The sequence below is a fragment of the Astyanax mexicanus genome, chromosome 2 (genome assembly GCF_023375975.1).
Source record: "Astyanax mexicanus isolate ESR-SI-001 chromosome 2, AstMex3_surface, whole genome shotgun sequence".
Classification (NCBI taxonomy): Eukaryota; Metazoa; Chordata; class Actinopteri; order Characiformes; family Acestrorhamphidae; genus Astyanax; species Astyanax mexicanus.
The window spans coordinates 7,315,880-7,337,991 of NC_064409.1; the positions used below are offsets into that span (position 1 = coordinate 7,315,880).

Below are 22,112 nucleotides of genomic sequence, written 5' to 3' on the forward strand. Positions count from 1 at the left end.
TGAGCTCTTAATGGCAGACATCTGTTTCCCATTACCATCACTGTGACCAGTTCTGACTTTCTCTAGAACAAAGCATTTCACCCCACACATAAAAATTGGTTCTCCTAATTTAGCCACGCCAAAATTTCCACTCATTTAGCTGTATATCCCCCATCACTAGTGATACCACAACACAAGGAGGGGGAAGTCTAGCACATGCCTCCTCCGATACATGTGAAGTCAGACTTCACCTCTTATTAAACATTGCCGAGTAGCATCACAGCGCATTAGGAGGAAAGCACAGCGACTCGGTTCTGAAACATCAGCTCACAGACGCCTTGTTCTGACCGACATCACCCTTTGGAGTGATGTGGGGAAGATGAAGGGAGAGCAAGGCCAATTGTGCTCTCTCAGGGCTCCTTCCGCTATGGCAAGCTGCATAACCAGGATTCGAACCAGCGATCTCCCGATCATAGTGGCAGTGTCTTAGTCCGCTGGACCACTTGGAGCCCTTTTAGTGAGTAATATCTTCGCTGTCCAATGAAAAACAAGTATCTCCAAAACAGCAACTTTACAGGAAAGAGAAAAAACTTTCTATACTTTCAATAGACGTATATGAAAAGAGTTCATTTCAGGTCATTTTTAAGTATTTCTATTGGTCTGTTCATCAATAAATGTTGTCACAGTGTAAGAGACAGTTTGTCTGTTCAAATTATGTAGTAAACTAAAAATCAACAAAGAATGGAGATGCTTGTTTTTCAATGGACAGCGACGATATGTAATCTGTTGTGTTTGTGCACTTTGGAGACACAAACAGTGTAAACTGTGTGAGTGATCCCTTTACCCCTCTTACACTGTCTCCACCAGGTTGTGTAGTGTAATGCTATTATATCAGTCAATCAATCAATCAATCAATCAATTAATCAATCAACCTTTATTTTCACATTGAGGGTAAATTGAGGGTGACCCTTATTTACAATATTGCCAAGCATTTACAGTATAAAATGGATTAAAAACATTAAATAAGAAGTTAAAAATAATAAGGAACAAAATAGAAAAAAATTATAAATAAAAGAAATACTCATTTTAAATCAACATTTAATATAGATTAATAAAATATATATGTATGAAGGACAAAAAAGGAAAAAATCTAAAAAAAAGCCCATAAAATTAATAGAAACCTAAAAAGTAAATAATTGATAAAAATATATATACATATATATAATTATAGTAAATATATAAAAGAATATATATTTTATATTATATACAAAATATAATACAAGTAAAGTAAAATTATAAAAATCAACAACTAACTACATTTTCATATCACAACAATCTGACCTGTGCTCAAATATATAACACAACATATAATGTAATACTATATATTTAAATCTATTTTGCCTCACACACAGCTCCTCTAAACTGCCCTTTATCACCTCTCACAGTGAGTTGTATATGTTTGGTCAAATCAGCACTGCAGAGCTCGTGCCACCCGGGTGGTACTCTTCTGTGCGTTTCTATACAGCTCTGTGAGTGTTTACACCGCGAGGACGTTGATAAATGAAGCGTTCTGAGATGGTTCTGACCTGTTACTCTCTCCGTCGCTCAGCTTATTTCTCTTTTTGAGGCGCAGGGCTCTTGGCTGCGGGGTTGATTGAGGCGCTGACTCAGTCCTCTGTGTAATCTCAGCTCTGCTCTCTGGGTCAGTGTAGTGTAGACCTCAGTCATACAGCACAGTCAGACTAATGAGAACTGAAGTGTGTGGGGCGCTGAGTGGTTTCTGCGGGACAGACTGCAGTGTGTGATCCTTGCAGGGAGCGCTGGAGAACTGCCAGCTCTTTAGCACACAAATACCCCAACACACACACACACACACACACACACACACACATGCATACATACTGCATACTCACAGGAAAAGAGAGAGAGGGGCTGCAGGTATAAAAAAATCACTTTGGGTTAGAAAATAGTGGAATCTAAAGAAAGGAATGTGTACATACTTATAGTAGTTTAATAATTTCAATATTTCTGCCATAGTTACTTTAGATCAGTGGTTTTCGGTCAGTGTAATGTCTATCAGTTAAAAGTTTTAGGCTAAATTTGAACATAAAAAATTGGGTATAAAACTTTATTTTTTTTCTATGTATTTTGGTGAAGAAGAATTTGATCTGCCTTTTGCCAACAAAATAAAATAAAACTTTCCTCTCATTTTTTATTTTTTATTTTTGTATCTTCTAATAAAAACCTGATTGTATAATGCAAAATCAGAAAATTGAGACATTTTTTCATTTTTTCAAAAAAAATGTAAAATTCTGTACTAGACCAAATGGTAAGAATTAAAAAACAAATAAAAGTTTTACCCGCAATTTTCAACTTTTTAATTTAGCCTTAAATTGTATTCCAAGTCATTTTGCATTTTTGAATTTCTATTGCAATTTGGAGAATATATTCAGTTGCATTAATTTATTGCTTCACATTGACATCAGGATATCCAACAGCATTATTGCACATTGCATTATTGCCAATATTCATGTACATAAATGTGGGTGGTACCTGGTCTTAAATGCTTAAAAAACACTACTGTAGACAATATGACACTAAGTATTGGGTAAATTCATTTTAACATAAAATGTTTATTTCTGACAATTTCTGTCAAGACAACCTATCTGTCCATCCATCCATCCATCCATCTATCTATGTATCTGATATTGAACATTTTTTAAACAAAACCCAGCTGTAACTGTGACAGTGGTATTAACATTTAATGACACAAGTAAGCTTAAAATCGTAGAACTCTAAGTACTTTAAATTGAAAATTTAAGTAGAAACAGTAACATTGTGCACATGAGTCTGGGTAATTTTGTTTATTTTTTTTAGAACAAACAAACAATTGCATGTAAAGACGCACTTGAACCATTGTTTAACCATTGTCTAAAACTCCTGTTCCAGAACTTGTTTTTATTTGTTTATTTGTTCCTTATGTGCTTGTGATAGAGTTTGGACGGGCCTGTGTTCGTGCACGTGCCCAGTGGCCTGTCGAAACCGTATCTGTAACTGCAGAAGAGTGCAGAAGAATTCAGTGAGATGAGAAGGTTGAGGAGATGAGAAGGATTAGGCAGTAATAATAAGCTGTAATTATTGATGGTACTATGTGTGTTGACACTGAAAGGCTGTGTTTCGTTTGTATGAGCTTAACTCTCAGAAATACAGCTGTAGTGAGCTGTGTGCACAGCTGCCTCTCAGGGCCATCACTCAGACAATACTTGGCTATGGTTACTGTATCTGTATGTGTGTGTTTGCCTCTGTTACACGCTTCCATTGTACTTGGGAAATTCTGTGGAAAAAATGAGTTTTGGTGGCATACAGCCATGCTGTCGTCTGTTTCTCCCCCATCTTTTTCTGCTTCCCTCTCTCGCTTTCTTATTCTCTTCTGTCCGAGAGATACGGTCATGCAGTCACTTTTTCCTTCCATCCACAGTGAACTTTGCCATTTGGATGGTGTACACACACACACACACAGTCATACACACACACACACACTCTCACTTTCTCCCACACACTTTCTGAGTGACCTGATTAGTCTGAGTGTCGGTGGATTCAGGATGTTTTCCACTGGATAAAGTCAGATAAGAGAAAGCGTATCTCCTGTCGGCTCTCGAGAGAGTTTGTGGGGAACCCCTGTTCTCTCTCTCTCTCTCTCTCTCTTTCTTTCTTCAGTTCTGCTCTCTGCCACTGTGCAGTGACCTGGGCTATTACCCAGTAACCACTGGGTGTTTTTTTTTAAGTGCAGTCTGATAGACTACACAGAAATACAGTTTTACAGATCTATATATATATATATATATATATATATATATATATATATATATATATATATATATATATAAAAGTCCTTTCAGACTCTCAGTCATCCATGGCAACCATGGTCCCAAAAAGCACAAGTCCTCTCTCTCTCTGGGTGGAGAGGTTCACCCTTTTTACACCACTTAATGTCACGCTCACTAGTGCGGACATCTGTTAGCTGATGTAGCAGGATTGGCGGTTAGTGTTCTCCTCTGAGCGTGTTCAGCTGTCCAGTGGTGTTGCATTAGCTGCAGTTTGAAGAAGCAGTTGGCTAGCTGTGTGTGACTCAAAGGAAGCACATGTTAGTTTTTACCCTTCCAACGTAGAGGGTGTCATGTGACAAAGGGGGTCTTAACTGGTTGGCGGGAACCGAAAACAACTTTATCAAAAGACATTAATGTCTTAAATGCCCATTTTATCCTGTTAGTCGATTCTGAGGTGTTTACTCTGCTTCCTCCATGAGATAAGTTAGTTTTACACATTCTACAAAAATAGATTAGTTAGATTAAGCATGAGTGAAATACACTCACACTCAGTTTTGAGTCAAAGAAATGAAATGTAATGCTCATTTGGTTCCACAAAACTTGTAACTAATTGATTGACTTGGGAAATAATGTACAATTCATTGCAACAATATATTTTAAGCAAAGACAAGGATTTTTGTGGGTGTTTTACATCCATAAAAGATGTTATCACCCACAGTGGACAGTGCATTCGGTGGTAATGATTATGACCAGTGGCATCTGGCTAGAATTGTCCATTTAAACTGACGATAATCTGGCAAAAAATCAATAAATATAATACAATCAAGAGTCATGAAACGTTTGGAGGACATGAAATTATCATTTGTATTTAGGAAAATATTGATTTTAAAATGTTAAAAGTGATGATTTGTATATTGATGATTATATTTGACAGATTTACGGATTTACTCAAATATTTTTTTTATATTTTCTATTACAGTTACATCTAAAATGTTCAGTAATGTTTCTTATCAAACATGAAATCTTTATATGTAATGCTTAAAGAGAAATCCTCAGGATATAGCTGTGTAATATCAGGCAGAAATAAAAAAAAATGCTGGCATGTTAAGGGGTTAAAGGTAAGGTTTGGATAAAACAAAAATCAAGGAAGCTCCATCAGAAATTGTCAGTGTCCAAAAGAAGTAACCATACCTCAGCATCAGAAACCAGCCTCGAGTCTCCAGCCCCCTGGAGTGTGTGTGTGTGTGAGTGTGTGTGTTAATGTTTTTGGGTTATGGTGTTTAGGTCATGCTTATCCTGTGTATAAGCCTGCTGTCTGACAGTGTGTGTGTATATGTGTGTGTGTGTGTATGTGTGTGTGTCCTGTGTAATGTCTGTCAGCCCCTCTCTTGTTTATTGTTTTGATTTTAGATCCCAGCTCTGATATGAGTGTCATGTGCTCTGTTGACTGCGTCTGCTTTCTAAGCTTCAGGGAATGCTGGCCTTTCATTGTGTGTGTGTGTGTGTGTGTGTGTGTGTGTGTGTGTGTGTGTGTGTGAGTGAGTGTGTGTGTGTGTGAGTGTGTGTGTGTGTGTGTGTGTGTGTGTGGTCCCTGTAACTGCCTTTTATGTCTTTCTTCAGAGCAGTGTTAGGATTGTGAGGTTTTTGTAATTGATAGCTTTGTTGTTTAGGTAAGGTATCTGTGTTGCTGGTTAGTTGCAGAGCGTGACAGACAGTTCAGAGCTGATGACACACTGCAGAGAGGCGGAGACTTACTGTTAAAAAAAACACACACTTACTGAAATGCTGTGTCTGATAGATCTGCACAATTATGCTGATATTTAATCTCTACTGCATTACTGATTACAATACTGAAACAAAAGTATGCAATATCTATCTATCTATCTATCTATCTATCTATCTATCTATCTATCTATCTATCTATCTATCTATCTATCTATCTATCTATCTATCTATCTTTCTATCTTTCTATCTATCTATCTATAATTATAAAGGAGTTTCGGTAAAGTTTCTCCAGCAAGCTATGTGGAAAGAACCGCTAGCTGAGAGCACCCTGGCTTACCGGAACACTCAGGGTTCCTCAGTGTAGCGCTGAAAATCTAAGCTTACTGTAAATAAACGGAAGTGTTTTACTCACCCAAATAAACAGTTATCAGGAGAGATATCTGTGTGGATTAACATCCAGAGCTCATTTGACTTTAAAAGAAAATGTTTTTTTTTTTTTTAAGAGTTATAGTTTGTTTGCTTACGCGCCCCCAGCGGCAACACCTGCTAAGTTAAAAGGGAAATATGGCGACACCCTTGTTCCTTACTATTGTTGCTTAGAATGCACCTTATAATCCAGTGCGCCTTATGTACGAAAATAGACCATTGATTGATAGTGCGCCTTATAATACGGTGCGCCTTATAGTTTGAAAAATACGGCAATCACAATACCATCACAGTATTTATCCTGATACTGTATATCGTCACTGTCCAATGAAAAACAAGTATATCTAAAATCTTTCAGTATTTCTAATGGTTCGTTCATTAAGAAATTTTGGCACAGTGTAAGAGGCAGTTTGTTTTTTTCAATTTATGTAGTAAACTAAACATTGATAAAAAACAAAACAAAAAAAAACAGGACAGTGGACAGTGACAATAATCACCACACTATGTATTCATGGCAATATTCATTAAATGATTTATTACATTATTAATCGCAACATTTAATGTTCATTACAATATTAATCAAAATATCCATTATAGTATCCATCACAATATGTATCACAGTGCTCATCATTTTTTTATTACACTATTCATGATCATTTTCCTCACAATATTAGCCACAAAATTGATTACATCAATCACAAAGTGATCACATCACCACACCACTATTCATTACAATAATTAATACTATAAATCACAATTTTCACCACAATATTTGACAATATTAATGACTAAATATTTATTGCACTATTAATGACTCTCTCACTGTCTCACACAACTGTCTGCTTGTGTATCTCTTTAAACAAATCCTCATCTCTCTCTCTTTCTCTCGCTCTCTCTTTCTACGTTTGTCACTTACTGACTGTGTCCAAATCTCTTTTGCTCTTTCTCTCTCTCTCTCTCTCTTTCCACCATGGCTATATTTACTGCAGTGGCACAAAGGTCAGCAAGGCTTTCAGCATTACACATTTTCTCCAGAAGAGAAGATGCATCTGAGCTTCTGTGTGTGTGTGTGTGTGTGTGTGTGTGTGCTGTGTGGGATATCTGAATGTCTGAATGCTTGAAGAGGCAAACCGTTATTCAACACAGTGGCCATTGTCTCTGCCTCCTCCATGAGCGTGGTGACCGTTCAGCTCCTGCAGGCCTGTAGGAACAGAATTGTTTGTTTGGATCTCCCAGCAACACACGACTGTCACCCAGCGAGCATCTCATAACCACACTCGAGAAACAAACCCGCACTATTGAATTAAAGCTGCCTGGCTGCAGCCCAGAGCCATACATCCTCCTGCTACTTAATCTCAAGAGAGAGGGATGGGTAGAGATAGAGAGGGAGAGAGCTGTACACTCTGCTTCAGAGTGGTGGGGCTGCTGTAGAGGAATGTACTTATAGTGTAGATTTCACAAATATTCTGACATTTACCATTTTTTTTCACCGGATGCATACACCAGATTCAATTTTTAAAGGTTGTATTGCCAAATAAGACCCATTTCTTTGGGATAAGAAGCCCAATCCAGTTTCTGATCCTTTATTTTTTGTCTTTCTGCACATCTTTTTTATGCTATTAATGCAAATTACTCCCAACCTGCAATAGTGCTGAGCTTTATTAGAGAATAACAAAACAGTTAACAGTCTGCAGTTTTTGGACGACTGCTCTGTGCTGTATTTATCTCTTTTTTTGAAAAGACAACTTTATGAAACAAAAACGTTCTAAATCAAAAGTTTTTCAAACCTAAATTTGCTTAAACAAAGACCTTTTAAAACAAAAACGTTTCTGAAACAAAAAACATACTAAAATAAAAACATACTTAAAACATTTTAAAATAAATAATTTCTAAAACAGAAATGTTCCTGAAACAAAAACAAACCAAAGTTAAAATGTACTTAAAATATTTATAAAGAAAACTTTATAAAACAAAATATTTCTGAACCAAAAACATACTAAAATAAAAATGTAATTAAATAAAAACATTTTAAAAGAAAACTTTGTAAAAACAAAATATTTTTGAACCAAAAGCATACTAAAATAAAAATGTACTTAAATAAAAACATTTTAAAAGAAAACTTTGTAAAACAAAAACCTACTAAAACAAAAACTTTGAAAAACAAAAAGTTTTTCAAACAAAAAATGTCCAAAAACTGAAACATTCTAAAGTAAACACTGTTTAAAAAAAATGTTTTACTTTTTAAGAAACTAATCTTTTCTGACACAGAAAAATGAAATCAAACCCCTGCTGGGATGGGCATCCCTTCGACTTGTTACAGACCTTCTTTAAACCCCTCTGAAAAAAACGAATACAGCCTGTATAGAACTCTGTGCTTCGTGTGGTGAATCTGTCCACACAGCATGAGTCTTGGATTATAAAACAAAAGGGCTAATAAAACTCTGCACAGAAAACCCGGACCATCAGCCAGCATGGCTGTGAAGAATCTGTGAACTGGCTGTAAAACTTCATGATCTGTGCATCTCTACAATAATGCTAACACATTTCCATACCCCACACTTTGTGTGTTCAGCAGCCCATTCTCCTTGTGGCTGGCTTTGAATTCTAAAGGAATACCATAAAGGCTACTGGCATTTTCCAGCATTATACACAGGAATAAACACAAGGTAACTGCATGGTTGGGCAGGTGCTTGTAAATGCATGTGTTGAAAGCTGTGCACCTCAGTCCAGCACAGTTTTGCGCAGATATTTCCAGTTACATCTGAATTCACGCTTTTAATACCATAAAAACACCTTTTATAAAGCCATTTAAATGTCTGATTAAAGGGCCGATTATTTTTGTTTTGCTGTTTTCCTCAGGTTTTGAGTGCTCAGCGCTGACTCAGCTCTTGATTAGTCAGAATGCGAGACAGCGTGCAGATGGGGGGGTCTGGTGACATTATGAGCCCTGCATTGTTTAATATTACGATATATATATATTGTTGAAAAAAGAACATTTGCAATGTAAATCTTTTCCAATATCGTGCAGCCCTACTATAAAGCACGCTGATGTATGTATGGCTGTATGGCTCAGATGGAAGGCTGTATTGTGCTGTGGATATAATTGTACTGTAGCCTGGGCTTCGTCCTGAACTGCACTGATGTAACTATAATCACTCTCAGCCCTGCAAACAAAGACCCTCTTTATCTCACTCTGGATGAGAAGCTGGATGAGACGTTTCTGTGTAGTCCTAAGCGAGAGCAGCAGATTCATCCTGTTCCTTTATGTAGAACATGCCTTGGATATGTCTTGTGTTCTGTGTGTGTGTGTGCTGGTGTAATGCAGTCTGGTCTTTTATAAAGGAGTTGGAGCCATGGAACTTATTTTATGTCTAAAGACTTTTGGCATGCCCCATGATAGCTGAAGAACTGTGCACTGCATTAAATGTGAATGGTGTGTATCTGTCAATTCTAGCTGGACTCTGCCTGTCACAATCATTACTAGCTACTACACTGTCAACCATGGGTAGTAATGCCTTCTAAGACATTAACAGAGATTCCTGGTAGACACGTGACACTGTAGATCAAAGAACATCAAATACTGCATTTCGAAACTTCGAAAGTAGATTTTACATCCATCTGGCATCTGGCCATCAATAGCGCTGCATTTTATACTGGATATTTTACAAAATTAATTTTAGTTCCAGTCTAAATGCGTTAGGATAAATGGGATTTTTGCCAGTGTTTTGTGTCGCCCTTGGACCTCATAACAGCAGCCGTGAAAGAAGGCATTTGTGGGTCAAGCAAGGCCAGTTCTCTTTTTGTCTTAGTCATCTGATATTCTGACAAGAAGCCATTTCTTCGGGGTACAGATGGGGAATAAGTACACAGTGCATTCGCTAGATACATTAAATATTTAACAAGCATCAAGAGATCAAATTGTGAAATAATGAAAATGTTATTAATAATTATCGATTGTGCATTGTGCAGAAAAGATAAAAAGTAATTGTGTTCCATCAGTCTAGAAAAGGTTATAAAGCTATTTCTACAGTTTTGGGACAACAGCGAACAACAGTAAGAGCTGTTTGTCACAAATGGCGAAAACATGGAACAGTGGTGAACCTTCCCAGGAGTGACCAGATGACAAAAATTACTCCAAGAGTGCAGCGGCGACTCATCCAAAAGATCACAAAAGATCACACAACAACATCCAAAGAACAGCAGGCCTCAGTTAAGGTCAGCTTTCATGATTTCACCATAAGAAAGAGACTGGGCTAAGAAGCTATTTAAGTACGTACTACATACGCCAGATACATAAAAGATTTAACAAGCATCAGTAGATCAAATTGTGAAATAATGGAAATATTATCAAGAAAAAGAGAGAGAGGGTAAAAAAGGAAAAGGAGAGAGAGAGAGAGAGAAAGAAACAGAAAGATGCTTTGTCTGGTTTGGCTGTAATATTAGAGTGGAGTGATCTGAGCACGTTGAATTTGCTCTTGGAGAGCACGCCGCAGTGTTCAGTTTAGACATCTCCACTGGGGGCTCAAGTGAAGTCTGGTTTAGATTCCTGTCCGTGTGTGTGTGTGTGTGTGAGTGTGTGAGAGTGTTTTATTTAAACTGACCTCATTCCACAGAACCAGGGTTAAATGACATCAGCCCTTGGGCTCTGCTCTGAGGTTCAGTAGTGTCCATCTTGATTCATGTTCCTCTCTGGAGTCCAGAGTTTTGCACTGACGGGCTAACCGCAGCGCAGGACAGCGTGGCACGCCAGCGGGTCACCACTACTCAGCGTGTTCACCACATTTCTGCCACATCTAGTCCAGTGCAAACGTACACGTGTTTAGTTTATGTATGTGGTTTTGTGTGTGTAATGTAAATGTACATTATTTAAAAAAGAAACCATGAACGAAACCATCCTTTCTTTCACAGTTACTGTGGCGAGCCTTTGACAAACTTAATGAGAAACTGTAGACCATAGCTCAGTTTTTCTCCCAATACCAACAGTTACAGTGTGGGATTAGTTTCAGATGATATATTTTGTAATACTGTATAAGCACACATTCAGTGTGTATTACTGTGATGTGTGAGATAAAACAGAAGAGCAATTGTTTTTTTATATTTTTGTACTACACCTCAACTTTATATTTTAGACATAATGCTGTTTTGCATCATAAATTTGCTTATACATAAGCAGTGCAGTTTTAGTCATGCATGTGTGTCAGTAGTTCTCTTATAATAATAAATATACCTAAGTAGAGCAATTCTAAACATAATTTTACCTCAGTAGCGCTATACTAATTATACATTATTGCTTTATATACTTTATTTCAGTGGTGCTCGAGTCATATGTGTGAAATTGTGTGAAACAATTGCTAAGTTAGCTAGCTAGCTAGCTAGCTACCTCAGCTAACACTACTGTTCTAGCTCTGTACTGCTTGTAGGTCTCACTCAAAAAATAGACAGTTTGTAAATACATGGTGTTGAATCCTAGTCTTGCATTTTTCTCAAATTAATCACATTTGTTTTATACAATATAGAATTAAACATACATCTCTCTGGTAACATAAACTGACATACACAGAGCATAAAGAAGACTGTCTGCAGACCATTTCTGTTGCATAATAGAATACATTTACCATATTTTTTGCACTATAATGTGCGGTTAGCAGCAGAGTGGTTAGCAGCAGAGTGGTTAGCAGCAGAGCGGTTAGCAGCAGCCCAATTAGCAGCAGAGTGGTTAGCAGCAGAGTGGTTAGCAGCAGAGTGGTTAGCAGCAGAGCGGTTAGCAGCAGCCCAGTTAGCAGCAGAGTGGTTAGCAGCAGAGCGGTTAGCAGCAGCCCAGTTAGCAGCAGAGTGGTTAGCAGCAGCACAGTTAGCAGCAGAGTGGTTAGCAGCAGAGTGGTTAGCAGCAGCGCAGTTAGCAACAGCACTAGCCTCATCACTTACCCCTACCCCTTCTTTTCAAGGGTAACCTTTTCCCCTTGAAACAGAGTTTAGATAGAGAAGAGGTGAAATCCTCCCTCTAAAAATTGGGACAACACTTCAAGCAACACTTCAAGTATGTCATCAGGAGCGCTAAAGTTCAGTCATCTAGTTGCTGGGTAACTAGTTAACATTAGGGCTTTATTTTTTGTCTTCAGAAAGGGGGAAGTTGGTGTAAAAATGTATTATTATTGTCCATTCCTTAATTCCTCTGTAATGGGGAGCTGAAATTAGCTTTAATTAGCTTTAATTTAATTTTATTTTTCTGCTCCGCCTTAAATGCTGCAGCATCTGCCGTCTGTTGCAACATTTAAGGAACGGGAAAGTTAGCTAGCTCTAGCTAGCTACTGAGACAAACTACTAGTGCTCTTTCGTATGCTTTTTATGAAGATTTTGACCATAAAACATTAAAATTACACATTAAACTCTGGTAAAATAGGGCTAAGTGTCACTTTGTGTTGCCTTTTTTTTTAAGTATGCCTCTGAAAAATCTCAGTCATCCCTTCCCCCTACCTTTCCAACCTAACAAGAGTCAGGACACTCCTACCCCTTGGCGTGCACGTGCAAAACAGAGGGGTAGGGATAAGGGGTAGGGCCAAGGAGTGAAATGGGATTGGGCCTTGGTAAATGTAGAAATCAGCATTGGGGTGAGTGCAGGAATATGGGTGAAACATTGCACAACGGAGAAGTTGCACACATGCCAGCAATAACCTACAGCACTGTTCCCGCACTGATGGATCCAGATGTTAAGAACATCAAGCCCTGCAAAACATTTTAACACAGCAGGCAAAATACAGGCAAAGCAAGCAGTAAAAGTCTCAGAACAGATTATCATATGATGATGATGACCTACAGAAACTCACTCGCACACACACTGTACTGTACACACACACACACACACACACACACACACACACACACACTGTACTGGACATACACACTGGCAGTGAGGAATCAGGGGAAGAAAAACACAGATGTCGCAGTTATCTCAGGAGGAGCTGAGCGGGATGTGTCTCATTAGAGCAGTGCCCTGTGCCGTGCTGTTGTTTGAAGGGGCCGTTTGGTTCTGGTGGAGGAATGAAGCCTCAGCTGTTTTCGGGTGGGAGTGTTTGTGCAGGTGAACCACCCAGGTGATGAATCCAGTCCAGCATATAAGTCTGGCAGTACTGGTATCTGTGGGAAAATGCATTATTATAAACAGTACAGTACCATAATATGAAGTTTATAATAAGTTTGTAATGGAATGTACAGTAACAGCTAGTGTTCATTAAACATATCCAAAACTCTCCTCATGCACGTCTATTATTATTAAAGGTTATTATCAAAAAACCTGGTTTGGAAATTAGTACCTAATAATGTTTAATTAGATGAGCTGGTGATAGAATTAAATAAAACCATGCTGTGGCTGGAAGCGTTCAGGAAAAATCTGGAAACAATCTTTGTTCTAGCTCACAAACTAGCTCACAAGAACTCGCCTACTTTACTTAAAAATGCTGTTTCAATATTTACTTCATATTTTCTGTTTTTATGAACTAAACTGCCGTATTTTTCACACTATAGGGCTCACTTAAAATCCTTTCATTTTCCCAAAAATCGACAGTGCGCCTTATAATCCAGTGGGCCTTATGTATAATTTTTTACCAGTCAGGTTGTAAGTAGCAGTAAATCCACTCCGCTGAAGTACAGCGCTATAGTAGAGTTTCAGTAAAGTTTCTCCAGCACCGAGACTGGAGCAGTATTAGCATTAACTGCTAACCGCACCGCTAGCTCTTTCGCTGTCCAGAGGTGAGTATATCGGACTTCAGCCTGCGCATTAATCATGTTAAAACTCAAAACACGTTTACCCCCCTATTGGTGAGACCTGCTGAATTAAAAGGGAAACATGGCGACATCATTGTTCCTTACTATTGTTGATTAAAATGCGCCTTATTATCCTGTGCGCCTTATGTATGAAAATAGACCAGATAATAGATTTTCATTGATAGTGCACCTTACTACACGGTGCACCTTATAGTCGGTAAAATACAGTACTCTTTATTGCAGAGAAACATTTATTTAAATAATGTCCTTATGTGCCTCAAAAAACCTCCTTAGAGTATTATATGGTTTCTATGTTTATTTAATTCACTGGCTACTACCAATGGTTATGCATACGATAATTAAATCTGAACTTTCTTGATCACTGATCTGTTCTCTCTCCATCTCTGTCTGCAGACAGTAAAGCCATAGTAGACGGCAACCTGAAGCTGATCCTGGGGCTGATATGGACGCTCATCCTGCACTACTCCATCTCCATGCCCATGTGGGAGGATGAAGATGACGAAGATGCCAAGAAGCTCACCCCCAAGCAGCGCCTTCTGGGCTGGATCCAGAACAAGGTTCCCCAGCTGCCCATTAACAACTTCCACCGGGACTGGAGGGACGGCAAGGCGCTGGGCGCCCTGGTGGACAACTGTGCTCCTGGTGAGTACACTGAAGTTTTAACGTGATCCAGGCATGGGCTCTGTGTAGGAGCCGATCTTAGTGCTTAATTTCATAGACATAGATGTATATCGCTCATCACATGTAATGTCACAACAGAAGGAGTGTGAAGTCTAGCACATACTTCCTCTGACACATGTGAAGTCAGCCACTGCCTCTTTTTGAACTGCTGCTGACGCAGAAGCATTGCCGAGTAGCATCACAGCGCACTCGGAGGAAAGTGCAGCAACTCGGTTCTGATACATCAGCTCACAGACGCCTTGTGCTGATCAACATCACCCTAAGAGTGCTGAGAGGAAAGAACGCCATCTACTTACCCAGAGAGAGAAAGGCCAATTGTGCTCTCTCAGGGCTCCGGCAACTGATGACAAGCTGCATGTTTGGGATTTGAACCAGCAATCTCCCCATCATAGTGGCATCTTCTGGCATTTTGATGCTGCTGAGAGCCTGTACTACCCTTACTCTTGTTGTATTGTGTACTGTTTGTTTAATTTTGAGGACGTACACAGCCAACACACATCCAGCAGATGCAGGATATGATGTGAGGAAGCCATCTTGCATATTTTTCACAAGCCTAGCAGTTTAAAGTTTTAGAACTGACCTGTATTACAGCCCTTTTGTGGTTATGGTCGTTATTTTAGATTCACTGTATGTTCATCTGCTGACGCTTTTTATTCAGCTATCCCAAGGTCAACACAGTTTCCCATTGCAGGACACCTTTGAGTATACTTAGAAAAGTACAAGTCTATCAAATGTTAATGGAGTGCACTCAGTAGTGTGATTCTATCGAGGCTGTAGAGCAGATTTCAGAACGTTCCAGGAAACCTTGAATGAGAACCAAAAAAGAGCGCACCAGACCTGAAGACTTCTGTCCAATGCAGTAATTCGTAAATCAAATCACTCTGGGTCAGCTAAGGACAAAACCAGCGAGAATGAATCAACGAGTGATTGAGGAGAGGTCAGATTCATACACATATGTATGAGTGTGTGTGGCCATTTATTGTTTAGTTCTTAGCAGAGGCTGAATGTCCCCAAGATGATTGGACATTTACTTTTGATAGGAAATAAGGAAATATGCAGCATTTGGGTGCACCTGGTACTATTAAATGATGTCATATTTTTTTGGCTATTACACGCATGTGTAATTTCAGACCTCCCTCAAGATGGCTGGGTGTGTATCATTATGAATCCACTACCGTGTTTAACATTGGACAGCAGATATTTATTCAAGTTAGTTCTCGTTGCTGATTGGCCCACTTTCTGTGCTTGTTCTGCCAGGTGCTGTGTCTCGGTGCGTAGTCCTTGGATCGTACAAGTCGATTCTGGGTGTTATGTCCTGCTATAAATTCCTGGGTCACAGATGTGCTCATTCAGTTGTGTGCTCATTTCAGGGGCCATATTTTATTAGTGTTTAGCATCTGTGCTCTTAAATCTGTCCATCTCTGCCAGTACGGCTCAATGTGTGACCAGTGTTGTCCATATGTGGCAAGCTTACGACTGTTCTCTTTATTGTGTGCAGATTTTATACCAGTTTTTATATCATTTTGCACCTTTTATACCCTTTAACATCAATATTTATATCACTTGCAGTTTTTACTGCACTGTTTGGCTTCTTTAGAACACTTGTTCAATTGCCATGAAAGCTCACGTATCACAATGTTGATTGGTAGACCTCTTTTATAGCTGGCATATACTGCTTTACACTTTAGTTCAACCAAATGTGACATACTGCTAGTTTTTTTCAGAATTTTCCCATTATATTCTACATATTTTATCCATATCCTACATATGCATCATTTTTTTAATGGAGAAGCAGGCCAGCTGTGGTATTAAGAGAGTTGGAATAAAAGTTTTTGTCAGGTTTAATAGCAAGCCTTGTGTTGTGCTGGCTCCAGCCTGAATCTCACCAGGCAGCTGCCCAGCATCTGGTTCCTTCTTCTGGGGAAAAGTATCTCATGTCTAGCCCGTGGCATGGGACTCATTTCTTCAGTCAGGCTCTCTATAGCTCAGATCTGGCTCAAATACAAGCTTTGATCAGTACGACAGCGATTGGATGAAGGGATAAAAAGGAAGAGAAGGGGACAGAGGCGAGTATTGCTGCCTGATTCTGAAACTGCTTTTGGATCCTCTGTTCACAGATGCTTCAGAAGCACACACTGAACTACTTCTGATGTTAAGATTTTTAGGTCCAGGATAATTTTACTAGTGAAAGTTAATTTTAGTATTTTAGTAAGAACAGTGTGTTTGTTACATTTTACACATGTAGTTTGGTTTGTTTTGAGGTAACGCTGCAGTTTATTGAGCGCACTAAAAACTATGATCCTCTACAGGATACAGTGAAACTTGTTATGCACATAAACTTATTTCCATTATTGTTCATATTGATTAAGTTGATTACGTCAATGAGTTGCCTCAGCCGATATTGAAATCAAGATTAAATTGAGGAAAAATAAGGAAATAGAATAGGTCCAATTCCAAACATCACCTGTCAAACATGCTGGAGGCAATGTTATTGCATTGTCATGTATGGCATATGTGATGTGCACCGTAAAAATGGCAAATGACCCAAATACAACTTTTTTTTAAAAAAGTTGTTTTTTCATCCCATTTTCTCCCCAATTTACAAGGCCAATTACCCAACTCACTCATTAGGACTTCCGGAGTCTAGCACATGCCTAGACTCTAGCACATGAACTGCTGCTGCTGTGTTCGGAGGTTCTGATACATCAGCTCACAGATGCTTTGTGCTGATCGACATCACCCTTTGGAGTGATGAGGGAAATAACGCCATCCACCCACCCGGAGAGAGCAAGGCTATTTGGGCTCAAGCAGTGTATGGCAAGCTGCATGACCCGGATTCAAACCCGTTGGACCACTCGGAGCCCCAGTAATAACTATTTTAAATGAGCAGTGAAATCTTCACTTAGAAAATGCAGTCACATGTTGGCTGTTTTATAATTATCAATCAGAAGTTGCTTATTATTTGAGAATGTTCTCAGATAATAAGTTTTGTTTAGCTGGTTAAAGGCTTGCTAGCATTTTCTCACTAAATTACTGATATAAACCTAATAATCCTTTCAGCATTGTATATGGAGCTAAAAGTGGTCGATGCTGGTTATCACATAATGGCATTAATCAGTCTGTTTAATCCACCCGACCACTATTCATATTAAAACCTGAGAAACAAATAGGTCACACCTCGTGTACAAAGGCCCGATTCTCTTCTCGCTCTCCTCCAGCCGGGTGTAATTAGAGCCCTCAGCAGTAGGGGTTGGATTTAAGAATGGTGTTGGGTGGAAGTAGGCTATAAAATGTGTTTTCCTCCTGCCAAATAACTTACAGCACCGAGTGACACAGCACACTTCAGCTGGTACGCTGAACCCACGTGACTCGCCCTGTAATTTATTGTGATCTGTAGACACGGCAGAACGCCGTGCTTGCTTGAGCGGTGTGTTGTCATTGTTGTGTTGTTGACTCCAGGGTTAATGGGTGCATTAGAGCGTAGCAAATCATAGTCTCCCTAATAACAGCGGAATTCAGGGAAATTTAGCATTGCTGATTAGCGTTAGCCTTTTGACCCAACTCTGGGACTAATTAGGGGCCCACTTACTGTGGCAGGCATGTGGGAGTTTTAGATGATACAGGTGTTTGCTCGTGAGTGTGTGTGTGTGTGTGTGTGTGTGTGTGTGTTTGTGTGTGTATATGACCCTGGCCTGGTTAACGAGACGCTCCTTTATACTGTAGCAGCATGGAAAGTGTCAGAAGCAAGCAAGGCAAACATGAATAAGTGAAAACACATGCTGCGCTAAGAATTTCCTGCCAGCACACACTTCACTTTATTCTACCAATCTGTGTAAATGTGTGTGTACACGTATATATGCACATATGAGTGTGTTTTTTTATATAGGAGCTTCAGAGTCTATGGAGTGTTGGTATATATATAGGGGCCAGAAAAGTATTTCTTTGACACTTTCATTTTCTTTATTGTAAAAATGATTTAAGAGTGAAATACACAGTGGTGTACACTGGTAAGGCCTGAGCCACTCCTTTTTTTACCTTGGCTGTATGTTTTGGGTCATTGTCATGCTGGAAGACCCAGCCGGGACCCATTTTTAATGTCCTGGCGGAGGGAGGAAGGTTGTCACTCAGGATTTTACGCTACATGGCTCCATCCATTCTCCATCTCTAAAAACAACAGAAAAACAGCTGAACATGAGATGTAAAAGGCATTTAAATGTCTAGATGTTGAAAGTACTGATATTTAGTGAGTAAATATGTAATCTGTTCTGTTTGGACACTTTTGGAGGCACAGACCAAGTTGAATATAAACTGTGTGAGTGAGCCCATTTCCTATTGCGCTTCTGTCCCCAGCACTTTGTGTAACTTTTACAAATCAACAATTAGTCGACAATTACCGTATTTTTCGGACTATAAGGCGCACTTAAAAACTTTTAATTTTCACAAAAATTGACAGTGCGTCTTATAATACGGTGCGCCTTTTGTATGAATTTTACTCGTCAGGTTGTAAGGAGCAGTAAACACACACTGCGTGCAGCGTTATAGAGAGTTTCAGTGCTATACAGAGTCCAGAGCCGTGCAGCTCCGAGGCTGAGCAGCAATAGCATTAGCTAGATGCTAACCGCTAAGCTAGCTAGCTTATTCACTGAGATCAGTATTATCTAAATTTTACTCGTCAGGTTGTAAGGAGCAGTAAACACACACTCCGTGCAGCGTTATACAGAGTTTCAGTGCTATACAGAGTCCAGAGCCGTGCAGCTCCGAGGCTGGAGCAGCAAATAGCATTAGCTAGCTTATTCACTGTTCAGAGATCAGTATTATCTAAATTTTACCCGTCAGGTGTAAGGAGCAGTAAACACACACTCCGTGCAGAGCCGTGCCGCTCCGAGGCTGGAGCAGGCAATAGCATTAGCTAGATGCTAACCGCTTAGCTAGCTAGCTTTTTCACTGTTCAGAGATCAGTATTTTCTAAATTTAGCACTTTTAATACTGCTGGAGCAGTATTATTAGAGTTAGATGCTAATCGCTAAGCGTTCACCGTTCAGAGGTGAGTTATCGGCCTGTAAGTCTGTGCTGCTTTGCCTGGCTAGCATTAGCTAGATGCTAAGCGCTAACTCTCTCAGAGGTGAGTTTTATCAGCCTGTAATCTGCTTGTTTACCGTGTTAAAACAAGCTACGGGGGACGAATCGCTAGCTAATATCTCACTGTCTTACCAGAACACGCAGGATTACTCAGTGTAACGCTGTCGTTTAAGTTTGGGTTAACTTTACTAGTTTAGGTGACTAGCTAGCGTGCTAGCGGATAGCTATGCTAACGCTGGTGCAGCAAGCCTTAGTGGACATCTGGAAATCTAAGCTTACTGTAAATAAACTGAAGCACGTTACTCACCCAAATAAACAGTTTTCAGGAGAGGAATCTGTGTAGATTAATATCCAGCACTCGTTTGACTTTGAAAGAGCTAACGTTAGATTTGTATACTGAGACGCTCCACCGGCAAGCGACCACCCCCGGTGGGGGAAGGGAAACATGGCGCCACCCCTGTTCACTTTGATATAGGCACCCTTTCTAGTGTCACTTAACGCGCCTTATAATGCGATGCGCCCTATGTATGGAAAAATAGCAGAAAATAGGCGTTCTTTGATAGTGCGTCTTATAATACGGTGCGCCTTATAGTCCGAAAAATACGGTAAATATGTAGTCGACAAATTTAAACATTAAATCAATAAACATTGTCGATTATATCGACTAATCGTTGCAGCCCTAGAAACCATGCACTGACATTAAGCTGTGGAACTGTGTTCTCTGGAATGAGATCTAGATCAGTATCTAAAATCACCAAAAAACACCAAACAAACACCTAAAACACTGTTTTAGTTATTGAATTCAATGTCCATAAGAACATTTCTAATTAGAATTTTTATCAAGTCATCTTGTTTTTCTTGTCCTTTCCAGAGTGACTCTCTTTCTCCTGTTTTGATCTAATGTTACTGAAAAACAGTTATCAGTGTTGGCAGCAGGAGGTGAGCCATTCAAGCTAATGACAGCCTTGTGTGAGCTTTGAGCTCCAGAGGGTCAAACTACGAACAAAGCTGGTCCTGATATATGGGTCTGGCAGTGACAGTAATAGTCTCGTGGTTTGAGGGTGTCCGTTTCACTCTATGTAAAACACCTCTCACACTCTGCCAGGCCATTTTCCAATGTCCAGTAACCTCACACGTCTGTTTTCGTGCTACCCCAGATAGTGGCTGTTTAGTCAGGTGGAAATGCAGCGAACAGTGGAGATGAAGACATGGGAAAAGTTTGCTCAGTAGATTTTATATCAAGCCAAATAAGGTGTGTTTAAAGGGCAGTGTTGGGAAGTAACGGATTACATGTAACGGCGTTACGTAATCAGATTACAAATTATAAGTAACTGTAATCCGTTACAGTTACTGCTTCAATAAATGGTAATCAGATTACAGTTACTCTGCTAAAATTAAAGGATTACATTGCGGTACTTTCCTATTTTTTTGCTCTTCCAACACTGACAAAACGCAAATAACATTTTGCGGTGAAATCGCTCTGATATGAAAGGGAACTGTCTGCCCCTCGTCCCATCTCGCTGCACACACACACACACAGGGAGGAGGGGCAGACAGCGGCTGCGCACACACAACGAGACGAAATTAATTGACATTTTGGTCAACGAATAAAAACGAGACGAAAATGTTTGGCAGGGACGAAATCCAATCAGAACTGATTTAGTTCTGTGAAAGGTAGTGACCAGTTAGGAAGAGATCCAATCACTGCTACTTTAGCGAAGGTGGAGAGGCGGGACAAGCGGGGTACTCATCCAATCAGTACCTGTTTTTCCTGCAGTAGCGCTGCGCGCTCAGTTACAAACCCGGGAATTAACCTGTCGATACTTACGGAGCTCGACTGGAAGTTAACTCGACAGTGTTCAGCAGGGAGAGAGAGAGAGAGGGGCGATATATTTCTCCTTTGACGTCGCAAAAAAACAAGATAACGTGTAAACCGTGTGGAGCGACTCAATCTCCGGTAAAAACACCACTAATCTTTCAGCTTCTGCAGACCAGAGTCACACAGATCTCCATGCAGAGATCCGCGTTTTAATGCTGATGTTATTTCATGAGCTGACGGGGTGTTTAACTCGGCAGTGCACTAAAACACAGAACTGATACAGAACTCACTCATTAAGATCAGATCATCTGTTTAGTCTCACAGTGGGAAAGATATAGCTAGTGTTAAATCAGGAACAGGTCAGAAAGAAACTCAATAATATATCCAAAATAAAACAATAAAATAAGTGAATCTATGAACCCAAAAGTCTGTGTAAAGTTCCTTACAGCACTTTCTCATAAGTTTCTCACTTTAACTCATGAAGTCTCTCAGTACATCCTGAGAGCATCTCTACAGGACAGTGTGTGAAGGTGTGTTTTTGATCTCATTTATAGACTGTAGCTCCAGTAGGTGTGCTGGGTTACTGCTGGAGATAAAACTAGATCATTTAAAAGCTGTTTTTGCATCTACAGCTCTGTTTAAACTATAATTTAACTATTCAGATGTTTTATGACCTGATTTCTAGAGCAAAATTTTAAATGTAAAATATATATAGTCACACACCTATAATAATAATAATAATAATATACATTAAATCATATATAAATATATTTCACATTCAAACATTAACAATA

At 39.4% G+C, this 22,112-nt stretch overlaps 1 protein-coding gene across 7 annotated transcripts in view; it reads left to right on the forward strand.

Annotated features, from left to right (window-relative positions):
- flncb (filamin C, gamma b (actin binding protein 280)) overlaps nucleotides 1-22,112 on the forward strand; it is a 112,675-nt gene that overhangs the window by 22,707 nt on the left and 67,856 nt on the right. For all 7 annotated transcript variants that reach the window (XM_049473290.1, XM_049473295.1, XM_049473291.1 and 4 more), the window contains exon 2: nucleotides 14,133-14,381. In XM_049473290.1, the coding sequence (XP_049329247.1) occupies nucleotides 14,133-14,381 (249 nt within the window). The remainder of the gene's footprint in view (nucleotides 1-14,132; nucleotides 14,382-22,112) is intronic.